This window comes from Convolutriloba macropyga, chromosome 7 (genome assembly GCF_964194025.1).
Source record: "Convolutriloba macropyga chromosome 7, txConMacr16.3, whole genome shotgun sequence".
NCBI classification, from domain to species: domain Eukaryota; kingdom Metazoa; phylum Xenacoelomorpha; order Acoela; family Convolutidae; genus Convolutriloba; species Convolutriloba macropyga.
Genome location: NC_134474.1, coordinates 32561691 through 32580182, shown reverse-complemented (window position 1 = coordinate 32580182; position 18492 = coordinate 32561691). Strand labels below are relative to the sequence as shown.

Below are 18492 nucleotides of genomic sequence, written 5' to 3'. Positions count from 1 at the left end.
TTCGAAATACTCCTAACATGCAACTGAACATCAAAATTTTCACTTTTTACCTTTAAACGTTCGATAGCGTTGAAACTTTTTGGGACTAACTATACATCAGATAGTCTAAATCACTCAATTTTGCAGTTGTTCTTTTTCAATTCCTAGAGCCATCTCTTGCCAAGTAGATTTTGCGCATGTAGAGTAGAGCTGTTTTGATTTTTTCTCCTTTTTTATACACAATTTACATTAAGTTGTTCTCTCAACTGTCTAACAGTGCTGGGCTTACAGTTTGTGTTGACTTGCTAGCTCAATTTATAGACTAATTCACATAAAGCGGAACAAAAATTTTTGCTTAGATATTTTTAGACATTACAAAAACTAGTCGAGATTCTAAACACATAAGTTATAGTTCAATGGAACTAAAAAATATACACTGAAAAATTATAAAAGGTTATACATCTAGAAAAAAATTTCTCAACAGTTAGTGTCGAGTACTCCATTTTTGTGTCGGCATAGACGCAGAATTTGTTGCATTTTGAAGTTAGGTTGTTTTAAGCATTTGGATTATACGAAAGGAAACTGATAGCTTGAGAAAAAATTCAAAAGAATTTGATTCACGTTGGAATAAGAAAATAGAGTTTTCAAGTTACTATGAAAATTACTATGAAAATACTATGAAGTTTTTTCTTGCTTTGTATTACAAAAATTCACAGATAGAAGTTTCCTGCCTAATTTAATTGGATTATCTACTTTGATCGGTTCTACGCTAAGCTAGGGGTTGACCTGATATTATATTAAATTTGACAAATTTAACTCAAGCCTTTTTAAGTCTTCACATGGTTGCAGCTAATTTTCTTTCATCAAAATAAAATTTGACAAAAAATATTTTTGAACATATGTACATATCATGTAATGGATCTGCAACTAAAAGTTACTTACATTTGTTACAATGATTTATAACTTATAGCTACGAAAAATTACAATCATCTAAAAATTAGTTTGAGAAATCTTCAATTACATTTTCAGGAAAAGTAGAGCGTCAGGACTACCAAGTCCGTCATTGGAAACTTTTCGAGAACCAAGTACTGACAAATTTCTTCTTTCAAATTTTCTTTCACACGACAGTTGCTGTTAGTTTTTGACAGACACACAAGGTGACTGCTGCCCGTGAACATATTGTCCGGGTTTTAAGCCCATCATTAGCTGTTCAAGCGCGCAACCGTCGGAAGTCAAATTAACTCACACAAAGATTGGATTCAAATATACAATCGCGTCCGATTTCAAAATTTGGTAAACTCATTACGACCTCAACGACAGCTAAGGCAATCATACAATAAATCGAACAAGTTCACGTCAAATTTTCAGTGTTCACCTCTTCAGTGGTGCTGTTTTCAATAAAAGGTTTTCGCAGTGTTATCGAAAACCCAGCTGAAAGCAGCGACAGAAGGTCTCCAACGATGGTTAATTTGGAATGATTGTTGTTTTTTCTAATGACCTGCCATGATGATGGTCATAATAGTCGCCATGGCATAGATGAACCAGACAGTTCCACACCGAGCTGAAAAGTATTGAAAGAATGAAAATGTTAACATTCTTGTGTTATTATCATGATCGATTGGTGATCGTCGCCATGTGCATTAACTGAAACTTGATAGTATTGTTAAGAAACAGGGTAAATTATGCTTAATCCTTATAGACTTTGATTTTCATTTGTCAAATTATTACAAGGCCAGTTCTTGGCAAATATTACCAACCATCTTTCGTCAAACGTCTTGACGTTCTTACTTTCCCAGAAACTTTGGCATATCAAGATTACTCCACGATGTTTCTAGTTTTGCAGGAACTAATAATGACATGAATTTCACTCCTTTTTTGCCCTAGGGTTTTAAATTTTTGCGTAAAATGTTTTGGAGCTTATTGGCGGTTAAAATTCAGTTGATGATTTTTCGTCCTCTTGCTCTTTTTGCTACAGGAATTTTCAAGATATAGTTTTAGGAGGATTTGGAAAATGCTTACTGCTGTCACTTGGCTTTGATGTGCCACCACCTCGACTCAATTCCAGGTGGTACAATTCCACTCCATACAGAGAAATATGGAGATCAAATTCATACTCTGTCAAGTTCAACCCCTCAAAGTTCACTATACACGTGTAGTCTGTGGTTGCATTACCCACACAGTCAGCTGGATCTGTCAGGTCTATTAGGCGAGTTTCGTTCACATTTGAACCAGAAGTGTACTGAAAGAGTACTGTTAGAGGAAAAAAGTAGATTAAAACAGCTGTGAATTTTCAAATTACACACTGTGTGAAGTTTGTTGGTTTTTGTTGATTGAACCTAGCCAAACCAATAAAACTTGTGAAGCCTGTCAGGCAAGAATTTTTAAATTTGATGTCAAAAATGTCGTAACGATAAAATGTCTGAAACGATTTGCATAAAGTTTTGTACTTGAATAATTTTTATTCGTTTAAAAAAAACAAAAAACCAAAACTTAATCCAAATGTCTTTTTTGAAGTACAACCCCGTACTTAACGCCAAGTCAATATCAGTACTGGGCAAGTCTAATTGCAAGTCTAGGTATCAGTACTGATTCAGAGCTATGATCATAACACATTTAAGACTTGTCAGACTTGGCCAAGACTTGGCAAGTCTTAATCCAAGTCTTGGCCAAGACTTGGCAAGTCTTAATCCAAGTCTTGGCCAAGACTTGCCAAGTCTTAATCCAGTCTCAAATGGCCGAAAAAAAGGTCAAAAATAGCCGAAAAAAAAGGTCAAAACTGATAGAAAAAACGTCAAAAATGGCCGAAAAAACGATTGTTTCCAAATTCTTTTAGATTGTCAACTGAGAAAGAAGACGTTGATTTTAATTTATCATTGACGGTAATCTCCCAGTTTTTAATATTTGGAAAAAGGAAAAAAAATTATGAACGTATGTGAGAAAATGGAACTAAAGAAAACAGCACATTACAATTATTGTGTTGAAAAATGAAAAAAAAATCTTAAGAACTCTGAAGAGCTAAATCTGATTCACTAACCACAAAAAGAATCAGAAGTTTTAAGAGAAAACAATTAGGCAAAAATTTAGAGATGACGTTTTCTTTACGTCACATTTAAAAAATATATATCCAAAAATTTGAATAGCCTGCGAAGTGTTCATGAAGCACTCTTTTTTGATGAGTTTAAACGCTTTGTGCCATAATTTATTATTATTCTTTCCGTGGAAAAGATTTTTGAGAGAAAACCAAACCAGTTGGACCACTACAAATCCCCCTATTCGCAAATAATTGAATGGCAAATCATGGCAAATCCATTAGAAAACAGGAAGCTGGCTTCGAATTATAGTAATGAGATCTCAAGCTGGGAAACAAAAAATGGTGTAACTCAAGGAAAGGTGCATCCACCTGTAATTTGTACACTGCGTATCAAGGATATAGGAGAAAGAAAAGAGTGATGTCAAAATAGTTCAGTTCGCAGTTTGCTCTTGTTTAATAACAAACAAAAACGGATCAAATATTCTGAAAGACCAATTTTTTAAATGACTTCGAAGAAAATTTTTGAAACCGCCCTATCAAGTTTAACGTTGATGACGTGGAGCTTCTCTACTTTTCACAAAAGAAACAAACAGAACTGCAGATATCGAAAAAGGGGACAGAAACCATCAGTGTGAAACAAAATGGTAAAGCAGGAATTGTTTACTTTGTACTGACAGTAACTTGAATTTTAACACACAAGTGAATAACATACACAGCAAAATGACTCAAAAAGTTTGATCTCTTCACCAAATTAGCGAATTAGTCTGGATCATCACATCAGTAATGCCCTTTAATCTCTAGTCCTCCAACACAGGAACTCAACAGGAAGCTAATTTGGGTAGCAAACGGTAGCCTCAAAAGAAAACTTACAATTCAATCCGAGATATGATTGTGTGCAACAAAATATTACAATACAAATTCATAATTAAAAAAGGTGATTCAGCTTTCTGAAATTTATTAATGACAAGCAAAACTTTTTGACGAAAGTTGGGCACTAGAAAAATAAGGGTAGTGGGAAAACTGTTTTGTCCCACTAGGCCAGTAAACAGCTGGTACACTTGATGTCTTCCTAAGGATAAATGTTACTCTTTCTAAAAATTTACAAGAAAATTAGAGAGATGATAAAAACGATAATTCTAAAAAAGAATTGAGCAAAATTTTGATAGCAAAAAAGGAACGATATCACTAAACAAAAATGTTAGCGGTTTTAAAAATACTTCGTATTGTTATTTTTTAAATTAGCATCGGTTACCATAAATTATAAGTTTGTGATAAATGTAAAAGGGTAAAACAATAACTGCTGTGTGTAAGTTGATGTGACCAGTTGCAGATGTTTATGATTTTCCAAAAAACTGCTCCACTTTGTTATTTTTTTTTGAATTCTGTCTAATAACTCCTTGCATAAACCCTCTGTTTAATTAATTTTTACGGTTGACAAATATTTCAGGACTAGAATAATGGTACTCACTGTAAGTTCAATAGTTGCGTTGTTCTTATAGACGTCAATGAGTTTGTCTAAGGATGCAGTCGCCGTGCAATTTTCTATATTTTCTGTGCAGTTGTTCTCGTAATTCAACAACAATTTGAAGTCTAAAACAGGAAACAATCAAAATTTCGTTGGTCTCTCTGTGGCCTAGTAATCTTGTCTATTAGTGTTTTTCTATGCTAATTAGTCCACGTAGCCTATCTGATAGGAGTCAGTGCCTTAGAGAAAAGAATAGAATTTTTTTACAGGCTTCATAAATTGTGATCATGATAGGCGATCATTCACTCACACCGTACCTAACAAATAATGTTAGCTCTTTTGAGATGAATCAAATGCCACAAAATTGTACTACATAAAACCTGCCGCATTTCCTCTTCTTGAAATTTATAATAAAAATAGGGTATTATGTTAAATTCTGGTAGCAGCCCAATTAATACTGCTGCGATGAGTATAAAACTAGTTATATAGTAGAATATGTGATGCTCCGCACTTTAGATTGTAGCTGAAGTTTTGAAAACTGTTCTTCTGCTCGCTTAAACCTTATAAAGATCCTGTTATATTTTTGTATTTATTAAAAATGATATTGTTGCTGTATTTTGTTTAATGGGCAATGATTGGCGTTTTAATCCTCAAAAACATCCGGAAATAGAAACATGCAAGTTTGTCCCTCACAGTAACTTAAAAGGTATTCAAATAGTTGGTATAGTTTTGTTTTGCTCTTCCCCTTCACAACTGAAAGCTCATTATTCATATTAGCAACATCTATGCTCTCGTAAAATCAATGTCATTGTTTTGTTATGGCGAGTAATTCATTTTGATTTGGAAAATAATGAGTTCTGTCGAACAAAACTTGATTTTAGAAGAAAAAATTTCCAAAACTTAAAAATATTTTAATCCTTTTCACTCGACATAAATTTTTTGTTGAGCAAACTTAGTGGCACTTTAATAAACAAAAAATTACTCAAAGATCAACAAATATTATCAGTTGGAAACTCAAGGACTAATTTTGATCTCAAAGGCTTCAATGATGCGTTTAAAGAAGAAAGTAATGTATTATATTCAGTTGACAATTTTTGAAAATCAATTTGCAATGCCATGAATAATTAATAAATTTGGTTAAAATCCGAAACAGTTGGATATTTTTAGGCCTTTATAATTTTTATAAAGGCCTAAAAATATCTAATAGAAATATAACATTACGGTTTATCAATCTTTTCGATTTAATCTATATACCGATTTTGCAGAAAAAAAAATCTTCATTAGGGAGAATAAAATATATTGTGACAAAGTTGTGGACATTTCGTTTTCAGTAGAATGATTGTTCACTTTCTAACTATTTGTAGATTTTTGGTTTTTCAATGAGTTTTCTTCCAAACTTATTGTTTTATTTCGACACATTTGATTTTCAATTAGCTGTAATTTTGAATTCAATTATTACTAATTGTTTGCTTTCAAACTTTTCAATGACATACATTTCGTTCATTTTGTTTTGCTCGAGTATATATATATATATATATATATATATATATATATATATATATATATGTCAGCAATAGCTAATTTTTGCACGCATATATTAAGGTCAGGAGAGTAAGCAAGTGCGAATAAATTTGACGCACTCGAATTTTGAAAACCGGTAGATAGATTTTGCACTTTAACTTTGTGTGCAATCTAGCGACAAGTGTAATTGAGTCTAAGCCTTTGATCAAGTGTATCAGTTCCTTGATCATACTTTGTTTCTGGGGGATTAGTCGCCAATTTTTCATTGCTATTGTCGCTATTGAACGGCAATTCCATCGGTGATATTTTGATCACAAAAGTTCTTGTTTTTTCACTATGCTCTAGCTGACAAAAATGTACTAATTGCTATGCTCAACCAGAAAAAAAAGCTTTTGCAGAATAATCCATTTTTATAATCATTTAAACTTCAAACAAGGAAGATATTCTTAAACAATAACAGATCCGTCTAGACGGAAGGAAAACAATTGGATAAAACTAATTATAAAAACATACTTTACATGCTTTCAAATTGGCAAAACTGACTTTTAACCTATTATTTCAAATTATCTAGAATGCGAATGAAATCTTATCTGAAAGAAATTTTAAGTTCCTGTTGCGAAGAAAGGAAAGTTTTTTGAAATTGGTCAGAATAGTTAATGCTTTTTTCCTAGAAATTTAGACGTCAAATCAACTAAACTTACTTTAAACTCTTGTTATTTTTTGCACCAAAACGCTTTGTATTTCATGACAAAAATCCGCATAAAAATAATACTTTAAATTTTTTCCTTCGTTGAATTTCAAGTTTTGTGTTGAAGTTGAGCCGTTATCCTCTTACATGCTAGGTGCGTCCGTTTTTCTAAGTTCTTGAAGAATCTTATGGTGCAATAAAAATATTGTGCCTACAAGCTTTTTGTGAAACATTTAAATAGGCTTATATTTAACCGGCTCATATGTTTCTTTTTCTTGTCGTTAGGGTGTCCAAGAACTCAAGGAGTGCCAGGCATTAGTAAGCTAATGGGAGACACTAATTTTGTTCAAAATTTATGTTATCTCAAGATCATATCAGTTTTAATTGTCATTTCATTTTCGCAAAGACACTGATATAATTCTTAAATTAGGAAATTTAATTTTGAAAAATCTGATTGTTAACAGAAATTTGCAACAAGTTCAAAATATATTTTTGTTGAAAAATTTTAGTTTTTTTGACAAATCTCCCTTAACAATAAATACGAATTAATAAATCTGCTTGAGAGATTTTCACCGAGTTCATTTGGTGAAAATTTTTTCCGGTCAAACCAGTTTTTTTTTAAATTTTTTCTATTCTGTGATCTATTTAGTGAACGGCTGAGCAGGGCTCTCAAATGAGAGAGGGGCGCAGGTCAGATTATTATATACAAAAGCACGCTGCAGAGCCTCCTAGTTTCTTATAATTTCTTACCAGTTGTATTGACAGTCTTATTAGTCGGATCTGAAAAGCCCTGGTAAGTTTCTCCTTCAGCTGTGATAATATTGCCTACAGCAAACTGTGCTTCTGCTTCAGAATCGGTCACAAGACTACCGTGAACCACGCAAATCACTCCTGGTCCAGCCTGAAAATGCTCAACCAGTAAAAATTAAAAACGGCAGTGTGTAACTGTGCGCAGATAATTCTCCTTTATATACCATTTTACATCCTTAGTCCACAAATTCTCAATTCACAATTATAATATCTTTGATTTTCAAACGCAGGAAACCATTAACTGGCATGGCAAGACTTTGTAGACTTTTCATTGACCAAACAAAAACTCCACCTAAACTAACTAAAAATGGATTTGGGAGATCATTTTAAACTTATCGGTTCAAAAATCGCGAATAAAGTACCAACAGAAATCAAATTGTTGCTCATGATCAGGAAACAACTACCGAGAAATCGATTTTTTTTTGTTGAAAGGCCCTTTTCTCTTTCTTTGAATTTGTACAGAAAAATTAAGAGCTTTTCGTACTCTAATTTTGCTCCTGTTCCGGTTTAGGCGTGATCAGAATCAGCACTCTAAATTTATGTCAAAAGTTATCAAATTGTGTAAACAAATTATAAACAGAAAACAAAAATATAATCTGACTCGCAGTAAAAAGTTGAGTACACCAATTGACGTTACCGGTGCTAGTGAAAATGGCAGACGTACTAAAATATAGAAATTTTATTGCTCCCCAATCAGATCTGAGAAAATGGGAAAAGAATGTTTTTCTGATTCACTAATTGCACAACAAATGCTCCACAACAAAATAGGATAAAAAGACAACATGATTTTGTTAAGAAGTCATATTAAACCGAATGAGAAGAAAAATGTGTGTATTTTTGTGGGAAACTAATTACACGTTCGGTTGTGATAGATTTATATCAAGTCTCACGGTCCACTGAGGCATGGCTATGGCCCGCGAGGCATGGCTAGAGGCAGTAAATTATAAGATATAGAATTAGTCTATGTCAAATTTATGTAATTTAAACGCAAAAAATAGTGTTTTAATTTTCTTAACCAATCATATTTGTTGAAAGCTCTATATTTTGACACGTCTACTTGTTGAGACGTCATCCACGTTACCATTTCAAGTAATTTCAATCAATATAAGCCGCAGTCGATTTCGAATGGTTATCTTGCAAGATTCTGGCAGATTCTGCCAGAATCTTGCAAGATTATGCATAATCTTGCAAGATTTCTGCCAGAATCTTGCAAGATAACTATTCATTCTGCCAGAAACTTGCAAGATAACCATTTTGCTGCAAGAATCTTGCAAGATAACCATTCATTCTGCCAGAATCTTGCAAGATAATCATTTCTCTGTCAGAATCCTCTAATATATCCACTTTTTTGCACAAGATCCTACAAGATGAATTGATTAATGCGAGTAATTCTGACAATAAGAGATTTGCGCAAAAGCTCTTCTAAAGTCCTTCGAAGCTCAAAAATTGGCAAGCCGTGAATAATCACATTTTTTGGGCATTGGCAAAAAAACTTAAGCACAGGGAGCTGAATTAAATGAAAGGAAGCTGTTTAAGATGCCAAGAATAGCATCACACAATTTTTTTCATCAGAAAAGATAATCTAGACGTGTAGTTTTGTAAATCTTGACAAAGTTGGAAAAAACAGTTTTTAATATTAATTTATTTTGTGTTAACAGTTCTCAAAGGCAGATTTTAATTTGTTTTCTTCATATAATTCATATTTCCAGATTCAAAATCTATTTAGATTTATTATTTTTCTTAAAATACACGCAACTGATTCTTATGCAAATTTCTGGTCAAAATGAAATGTGTTGCATGAATGGGAGCCAATAAGAGGACAGCTCGACCGGAACGAACTTCCAAGAATCTTGCAAGATAACCATTTTTCTGCCAGAATCTTGCAAGATAAGCATCTGGTCTCGACTGGGGAGAATACTAAATGAGGTCTTTTTTTTCAATTTAGAGCTAATGTTAGAGGACATATGATTTGCTGAGATTATTCCTTTTTTGTTTTTCCATTGTACAGACGTTTATGTTGTATTCACTCACTTTATTCATGTTTATGAGTTTGTCGTCTGCAAACTGCACAAAAATATTCTAGCACCAGGGAGTACAAAGACAGTTTAAAAAAATTAAAAATCGAAAAATTACTGGGAACCAAACTAAAAAATGTCAACTTCTTTTAACGAAGTTTCTTTCTGCAGCGGGCTAAAAATTGCTAGGAATCAGATCTTGTAAGCTGACGAAAAACAGTTAAAAAGTTCCTACAAATTCAGATTAGTCGAAGAAACCTAATGGAAATCCGTTGCATCTTCCTAAGCACAAACTCATTTGTTTCAAGTTATCTGACTATTTGCAAAACTAATGGGGTAAAAAATAGCCGAATGTGAATCAAGGCAAGATAAATTTTGCGATTGAATATGAGCAGCCAATTTAGCTGATAATTTTTTCTCATCAAACTAGATACAATGGCACCTTAATTTTAAAAAAAGTACATGAATTCAATAAACTGACCTGAATACAATAAATTTCACAACACTACAAAAGTTAGGTGTGAAAGTTAGGTGGAACCAATAGGTAAGGTGTGAATGAGATAGATAAAATAATATTTTCACTTAGTCCCATTTGCATAGAGGAACTGAAAGTACAGCAAAGTCTTTAAATTTAAAAAAACCTAGAGTACTAAATTACAGCTACGCTCAGCTTAAAGCATCTCAGCTATTGCATGTATCACGTTGATTGCTGACAACTACCACGCATGAAATTCCCTTAATAAGAGGCGAGTAAGTTTAGTTAGAATAGTAAGCTAAATCTTTATGCATTTAACTTTTTTTTCGATCTTCATGCAATTGGGAGATCTCCATAAATCAGATTACTTTTGCCTTTAGACGCTTTTATTTTTGTCGCTTTTGAGCAATCATTATCAAAGAGGAGAAGTGAGAAAAGTTAGTTCGATAAGCTGCAAGTAAAGGCCATTTTTGGTATATAAAATCCGATATACTTCAATATGCCAATTCAACCAAGGCAATGACACGTAATTGAGCGTCTTTATTTGAAAAATTAAACTCACGAAACACAATTTTTAAAACACTCTTTGTGTTAGAAGGTTAAGAGAAAAAAACCTAAGGTAAATTGTTCATAAGATAAGCCTCACATTGCTTGACAAAAAGCTCTACTTAGTCAACGTATCTTGGCTAGAGAAACGAAGCGTTGAGGAACAAGAAAAAACGTGAGAACGGGTTATAAGAGATGCCCAAGTTCGAAAGCTTAAGACCATTTGATGTAAATGGGCAGCACACTAGGCTTGCAAGTAAGAGATGCTGGTTCAAATCCAGTTTCAAGGTCCATTTTCACAGTAGTTGCACCTGCATAAACCCCCTAACACTTTGCTCGGATCATTCTTTTAAAAACTTTTAAAAACTAGACCTTAGATAAGAACTATTGCATGCGTAATTTTTCAATTGAGACGAGCATATAAATACTTACAGTCTGTCCCCCTTGCGTTTCAATGCCTTTGCTTGTTGAAGATTGAACCAATTCCAGTTTGATTGCGTTGAAAGTGTCGGGGCCATTGTACGTCCAAACGAAACAGATTTTGGTAGAGTCTTTGAGGACTAATGTAATATCCGTGTTCGCTGGCGCAGTCACAGCTGTAAAATGACATCGGCGAAATCTTGTTCAGATTCATGGACACATTGAAAACTCAAAGGATCCACCGCAATGAACTCAGTTATCAAAAACAGGAGAAAAAATAATCAGTAAACTTTTCTACTGGTTTTGATTAACAAAACCTAGTTGACATCGAATATCTTACATGAAATAGTTAGAAAAGGTCTTTTAAATACAAGAAGCGTCAGCTTAGCAGGACTGGGTAAAATCCGTTTCCATTAAAAACACACTTTTATGATATCAGGGGGTTGAATTCTTCATTTTATTTTTATGTATTTATTTTTCTAGTTTTTTTTTAGTAGAAATAGAGAACGCTCGTTTGTTGAAATGTGACATATTTGTTACTAACCGGTGACATAAAAAACAGTAGCATTCCCCTCAGATAGCTCACTAGAACTGCATTCACTTTGAGCAAACGCAATCAGTTTATACAGAGTTCCTACAGACAGGCCACCGATTGAGCCAGAGTTGTCAGAGCCAATTTCTTCGAAGTCGGTTCCATTCCAAAATTTATAAATGACGTCATACCCTCCAACCTCACCTGGACTGCCGCCAGACACTGTGTAATCAATGGCAGTCAGTGCATTACCCTCTACTGCAGTTATGTTCGCAGGCGCGGCAGGCACTAAAACAAAGTTGTCACCCTTTTCAACTCTTATTATCACGTTTTTTAACCCATATCACTTAACCCTGATCGTTTTTACTTCTCTATGAGTGCAGCCCTATCACTTAAACCTAATTATTTTCTACCTTCTGTCATTTCAGCCCGATTATAAGACGTTCATGAATTCGTTATGGTTTCATTGAAAATGAAACATATCCGACTAACGTCAGGAGAATTGCTCTCGAACGACTACCGGAAGCTCGAATCTATTATAACCTACTTCATTTGGGGGGATGTAACTGAATTCACTCTTTACTTCAAATGACGTTAATAGAGGTTAATAGATTCTACTATAACCACTAAAAAAATCTCAATTAAACAAGGAGGCTCAGTAATGTGCGTTCGCACATTAAGTTCCAACCCCGCTCATCTACACTTTTCACTTAATTGTCTACCAAATGAGGAAGAGACAAAATAATTAACATATCAACATATTGTTCAACAAACTACTAAAAGAATAAAAGAATCTACCTTAGAGGGCATTTGAGAACTGTGGCTACCATAATATGACTACCAGAAGAAACAGCGATAAAAATCAAATAGTTACAAATTGATTTTTGAAAACCATTTATTGAAAACCAATAATAACCAAATAAAAATGGCATCAGATAAAATTTATACAAAGAAGATAATCGGTACTATTTTAGAACAAAATAAGGGACTTTTCCTCAATGCGACTCGGTAAAAAGTCGACAAGAAATAAGCAAAAGGGCAAAGTTTATAAGAAAATTGCTTTTTTGAAAAGAAATAATTTCGGACTGATTAGAAACAGAAACATTAAGCATCAAATGAAATTATTGAGAGAGTTTTTTATGCCTCCATAGAGAGCGATTGAGGCCTTTCATTATCCAGGATGTGTCATACGACTACAAAAAGAACGACGAATACAGGCAAAAAGGAAAAAGGTTCACGAACAATTATGCACGAAAACGATGTCCTAGCCAATTAATTCGTCTGCATTATTGTGCAAAAAACAATATCTGTAAATCAAAGGAGATCCATTATTGTGATACTGTGAGAAGAAAACAAAAACCTACAAAAAGCGGCGAATATGCAAAAATCACGAATATTTTTTTTGAAAACCAGTTGTACCAAGAACAAAGACTATTTGAGGAAACTAAAACAGTTACGAACAGCAAATTGTATTTCATTAGATAGTTTATGTGACTTGTCTATAGAGATGCTAAGCTACAACTTAACAGAAATAAAATTAGCAAATCTCAAAACCTATCAAGTGTTTTTTTAAAGAACAAATATTTTCAAATTTCATAGCCCACAAAAGCTTTCGACTAAAAGAATAGACCAATTGTCTTTCAATTACTTGAAAAACTATTTGCGCCTGTTATTTGTGAGACTAAATTATATGACTATAAAATCACATTAAATACAATCTGAACTAATAAGTTTCACAAACAACTTTACAAAACCTTAGTTTTGAAGCTATAAAATCTATAAAGTATTATCCGCGAGACCATAACATCGTCATTTGCGTCTCTTTTGGTTGTCTTAACGTCTTTTCATAAAACGACCATCACAAAATGACTGCAAAAAGAACAAAATTCTTCTAAAACAAAATGTCTAAGCCCTGAAGACATCATTTAAAACGTTTAAACAACAGAAAAATTATTATTTGGTTCAACCAAACGTTATAAAGAGCTCTAAATAATAAGGCTAAGTTACGAAAATGATACAGCATTGTAAAATACGAAAAAAAACTCGAACCCAAGCAAAGGCATAATTTGAATAATAATATTCTCCTTTTTTTTAAAATTTTATTTAGAAAGTCAAAACAACCACTATCTTTTTACCGATATCAGTTATTAAAATCACTTATTGATCTATAGTTGGCCATGGAGACCTTTAACTACTCAATATTTTTCTTAAAACAATTCATTCAATAACGTAAGAGACATTAAGTAACGACGGAATGCAAAGAAAAGGTTCACTTACACCTCTTGAAGAAGCAATTTAAATCTTTGTATGGTGAGAATTAGAAATGAGACTGCCAAAAGAGTAAGAACTGGTTCAACAAAACATTGAAAAGAAATTAAGTGTCTCATTGGCCAATTCTTCCGCAAAGCCATAAAAACCCTTTGATTCTCTGAAATCAAATTGTATCTACATTCGGCCTCAATTCTACGTAAATTGGAGCTGAGTTTTCGTTAACGAAACTGTGAATAAAAAATATTGTCAGTAAATAACTTTAAAAAGAAGCAACTTTTTTTGAAAAAAGGCAGCACCAAAATTAAAACCAAAAAATTTCTGATTCTGAGAATCCATGATAATATCCAACCTCTCCCTGATTTTGTCGCGCGCCCAAAAAACCGTTCAAGTGTTACAAGTGTTTGCGAAATAGACCAATTAATTAGTGAAATTCTTCAAATATTAAAAAAAAACGACGATGCATTTTTTAAAATTATCCAGTTCAATCTGCAAAAAAACGGCAAATTTTTAATTCCAGATGACTTTGATACGGCGCATAATTGCAACTTTGCAACTAAGTCTTTTTTGAGACTAGCGGGTCTGTGTTAAAGTCTCTAGATCATTACGTCTGTCACACTTTAACAAATTGTTCAAAAAAACGCATTTTGTGCCAATTTTGATGAAAAATTTCAAATTTTGAAAATTTTAAAAATTTTAGCCAAAAAAAACTTCAATCAAACAATTCAGCAAGGCTCCTCTATCTCTAACGGTAACAACAACACTCTACCGTTAAAAATTTTAACTGTTTTTAAATTATATTAGCAAAAGTTACTGAAAATGTGAACAAAAATAGTCGAATGTTCACAAAATTTTAAACCTCGATAACTCCCTGTAAAAATTGAAAATCAAAAAATCTTTTTAATTCCGTATTCTACGCTTGATGGGCTTTTTACTGATACTACTCACAATTCTCTACGATGAATATATCGATCGGCCAAAATTGTCTGAACAAAAAAAACCCAGTTGAGTATATAGTTCCTCATTCCGCACTAAAGTGGGGGTCGTAACAAAAAATTACAACAATTTTGACGCACTTTTCAGTTTACTTTTAAAAGTGAACTTCCTCCACTTGAATCCAGCTGCTGACACTTAAGAATGAGAGTGAAAATTTATATCACGCAAAACGAAAAAATCAAGGGCGAAAAAGTCACTCCAAAAATCAAAACAGTAAAGAATAAATTTTGCATTAAAAGAAGACTAACTCGTTTACAATCATAGCGAAAAACTCCGGAACCGACTCAAAATGGATTTGCAATTAGGCTCTATCAAACTACTCTCTTAGCAAAATTATCTCTTTTATTTCACTTATCTTTTTAAAACAACTACTTCAAAATTAATATGAGAAAAGCGGAGTCTGATAATACTTGAAAACGTTTTTGTATAAGGTTGAAACTCCGGAGCAACCATTGGAAAAGGAACGTACAATAAAAAGAGTTTTCATTCAATAATCGAATACAAACTGATAAAAACAAGCGAAACTGTATAAACGGTGGAAACGATGAAAAGGAAATTGAAAATGAAATTCGTTTTTTTTTTGAAAATCGCTACTGAATGCTAACGCGGCGCTTCACAATTCTTCCGAAGAGCCGTAAGAAAACTCATCTGCAAGATCAGTGATCCGCTCAACTCCTTTCATAGACAAAAAAACAACAAAAAAGGGGAAACAACAAAAAACATGCAAAAGAATAAAAAATATGCAACTTTCATTTCAGAGAAAACTAATCTGTATAAATTTGAAGTGTCACTAATTGGCATCATAACCTAAAGATAATAGTGAACTCTAGTGAACAAAAAAGATTGTAAAAAAATTAGCCTTTAATTATTTAAAATCAGAAAATAAATCGAAAAACATGAAAACAGATATAAAGGGTCCAAAATCATTGAATTTTTTTGAGTAAATACCTCAAATTTTTTTTATCAGTTAACTGGAAAGATCACCAGATGGGTAATTATATATCAAGCAGGAATCAACTGCGCTCGAATTATTCTATGATCGCCTTTGTGCGCTTGAACCAATCCCCAGACCTTGAAATTTTTGTCTGGAAACACACCGTGTGCGTTCGACTTTAGTCCGATCAGAGGTCGCTTCCGTCTGGCACCTCAACTTGTGTATGGCTCTGCCCTCTGATCAAGACCTTAATCTCGGATTTTACCCTCTTGTTAGACAATAACGTCCAGATTTTGCTCTACAATCTTCCAGTTTTCGAGAATCTGCCCCTGATAAGACTATTGTCTTGATATTAAAACAACTTTAGTCCGCCAAAATAGCCCAATCGGAGACCCGAGTTTAGAGAATTCAGCTTGGGACAACTTTGCGTATGTCAGAAATCGATAATAACGGTTTCTTTTTCAAAGTTTCACATTGTTGCTCGGCCGCCTTCTCAATAAACGTAATTATGAACTCTTGTGAGTTTAGATAATGCTATCAGAGTTATTTTGCAATATGTGGCAAAGATTTGTATCGTTTTCTTCAGCCAGACTTACCAGTGCAAAAGGTTATAATGTCCAATGATGCAGTAAAATCAGCTCCACTTGACCTGTAATTTACAGGTCCAGATGAAAACGTATATTTATTTCCGGGTACCAATCCAGTCAAGAGCACTACAATTGGAGGCGCCTCGTATGAAGTCGGAGCGTCGATGTTGCACTCGGAGGCAACTGGAGATGACGAGCTGTTGCCATCGTGGCAAGATGCAGCAGCCAGTTGCACTAAGTCTGGAGTTCCACCCAAGAAATTCACAGTTATGTTGGCTGTGTACTCGGTTTTCCCAAGCAAATTCAAGGTAATATTGAGTGCGCCTGCGGGACCTAAAAATATTCAGTGTAGTACTATTCACCAATTTTGATAACAGATTACGATAATGCACAGAAAAATTCGAAAAAGTTTCTTACAAGTTTTTAAACCTAATTGAGAAGTGCAGCGCACACTTAACTTTTTTAAAATATGCATTTAATCGAGGAAAAGTTTTGGATCTATGTTTTTCGAGATTGTCTACTGAACAATTTTGCAAAAGATCTTACTTTAATCTAACCATTTGTCTCTTTGTCGCTCTGGATTTATCAGATAACAATCACTGCAACGTATTAATTCCGCCAATCAAAGCAGAAAAGTTTGTAGTGTAGGTATTTTGAAAGCCATGAGTTGCACAGAATCTTTGAATTTGATTTCTGGAACCTTATAGTGAGCATTTCTATAGTAAAAATTTGTTTTATATTTGCTTTTTAAGTAGGAGTACTGACTAACGTGTTTCAATTATATTTTTTAAGTAAAGGAAAAAATTGCTCATTTTGAAACAATTGATTGAGAAATATTACACCGCTCATGCATTACAGTACAAAGGCAGACTTCATTTGACTTGGTCAATCTTTACCGAGAATTAAATTAGTTCCGTTTTAATAGAGAATTTACGCAAATTTGCATGATTTCGATGAATTTTGCGGACTTCAGTTCCATGCAAAAACTAGGATATTTTGAAAAGGACTGAGTAACCGGAATCCGAAAACTACAGGAATTATTGTCATCTTGTCACTTAGTTTCGTCAAAAAATAATTCGTTCGCGGTTTTAAAAGACGTATGTGAACTATGTAAACTTCTTTTTCAACAGCTTATTTGCTTTTATGGAATTGACAGTAAGGGTCAAACAAACATTTTAGGGGAAACTGCCATCTAAATCGGGTTTTTTGTGCATCATTATTGGTCTAAGTTTTTGACTCAATTTTTTAAAATTATCAATTAGCTTAATATGTCCAAAAAGGAGTTATCAGCCAATTTCACTCCTTTTTTGTAAAGGCTGTTTAATATTACTAACGACCTCAAACCACATTGATTGACAGATTTGGCATGGAATAACTTTTGACTCTAACCGAAAATTACGCAACCTAATAAAAAGGAACAGGTTAGCTGCGATCCTCCGACAACCTTTGGAAGCGAAGTAATTTGTAGACAGAAAAAAATTATCAAGCTGATCCGGATCACTGATGAATTTTACGAAAAAAGCAGAGCGATATAGTTTAGTTGATACGGTTTAATCCCAAACCACCTTTAGACTCTCGGATATTCTACTTAAGATTGAATGATTGGCCACACAGAGATTTGACCTAACCACGGCTCACATGTCATCATACGTTCGTAATCAAAAAGACTAGAATCATAATAATTGTCGTCATTGAATTAGTATCAAGAAAAGGATTACGTCTAAAACGTCGCTGTAAAGGTTCAAGCCACCTCTTTGTAGGTTTGTACAAATTAAACAAAAGTACCTTTCTATTAACAATTTTGAGGGGGAAATCGATGATTGGGGGGTAAAATCCGAAATTGCTCAATTTGAGTTTTAATGAGCATCATCTATTATATTGTGTATGTAAACCCTGAGCCAAAGCGTGAATAGGCTAGAAACGACCCCTGCCCTTCAAACTGTGCCAGGTAAAGAGAAAAACCAGAAATGCATTTTGAAAGGTGAAATATCATTTTGCTCAAAAATGTCTACCATCTTGACTGTTATTCACTGAGATAAATTTGGCATTAAAAAGCCACGGTATTACGGCATTGATCTTTTTGGAATTGAAAATGCTGACCAATAGGAATCAAACGGTTGAAATCCTTCTGCCAGTATGACGTTGTCTTTTGTTTCAGAAACAAAATTGTAGTATAAAAAATAGTAGAAGTGTAAAAGTGGATTACATTATAAGCGCAATGCAGA

The 18492-nt window shown here is 33.5% G+C and overlaps 2 protein-coding genes across 3 annotated transcripts in view; one reads left to right on the top strand and one right to left on the bottom strand.

The window, feature by feature from the left end:
- LOC142342786 (eukaryotic translation elongation factor 2-like) overlaps positions 1-18492 on the top strand; it is a 425342-nt gene that overhangs the window by 244051 nt on the left and 162799 nt on the right. The gene's annotated exons all lie outside the window — the stretch shown is intronic.
- The window catches only part of LOC142342783 (uncharacterized), a 99879-nt gene continuing 82235 nt past the window's right edge, over positions 849-18492 (bottom strand). For both annotated transcript variants that reach the window (XM_075394349.1, XM_075394348.1), the window contains exons 8-14: positions 16277-16600; positions 11495-11770; positions 10963-11126; positions 7435-7585; positions 4479-4600; positions 1999-2218; positions 849-1540 (exon numbers count right to left, since the gene is read on the bottom strand). In XM_075394349.1, coding sequence (XP_075250464.1) covers positions 1470-1540; positions 1999-2218; positions 4479-4600; positions 7435-7585; positions 10963-11126; positions 11495-11770; positions 16277-16600 — 1328 coding nt within the window. In that variant the 3' untranslated portion in view covers positions 849-1469. The remainder of the gene's footprint in view (positions 1541-1998; positions 2219-4478; positions 4601-7434; positions 7586-10962; positions 11127-11494; positions 11771-16276; positions 16601-18492) is intronic.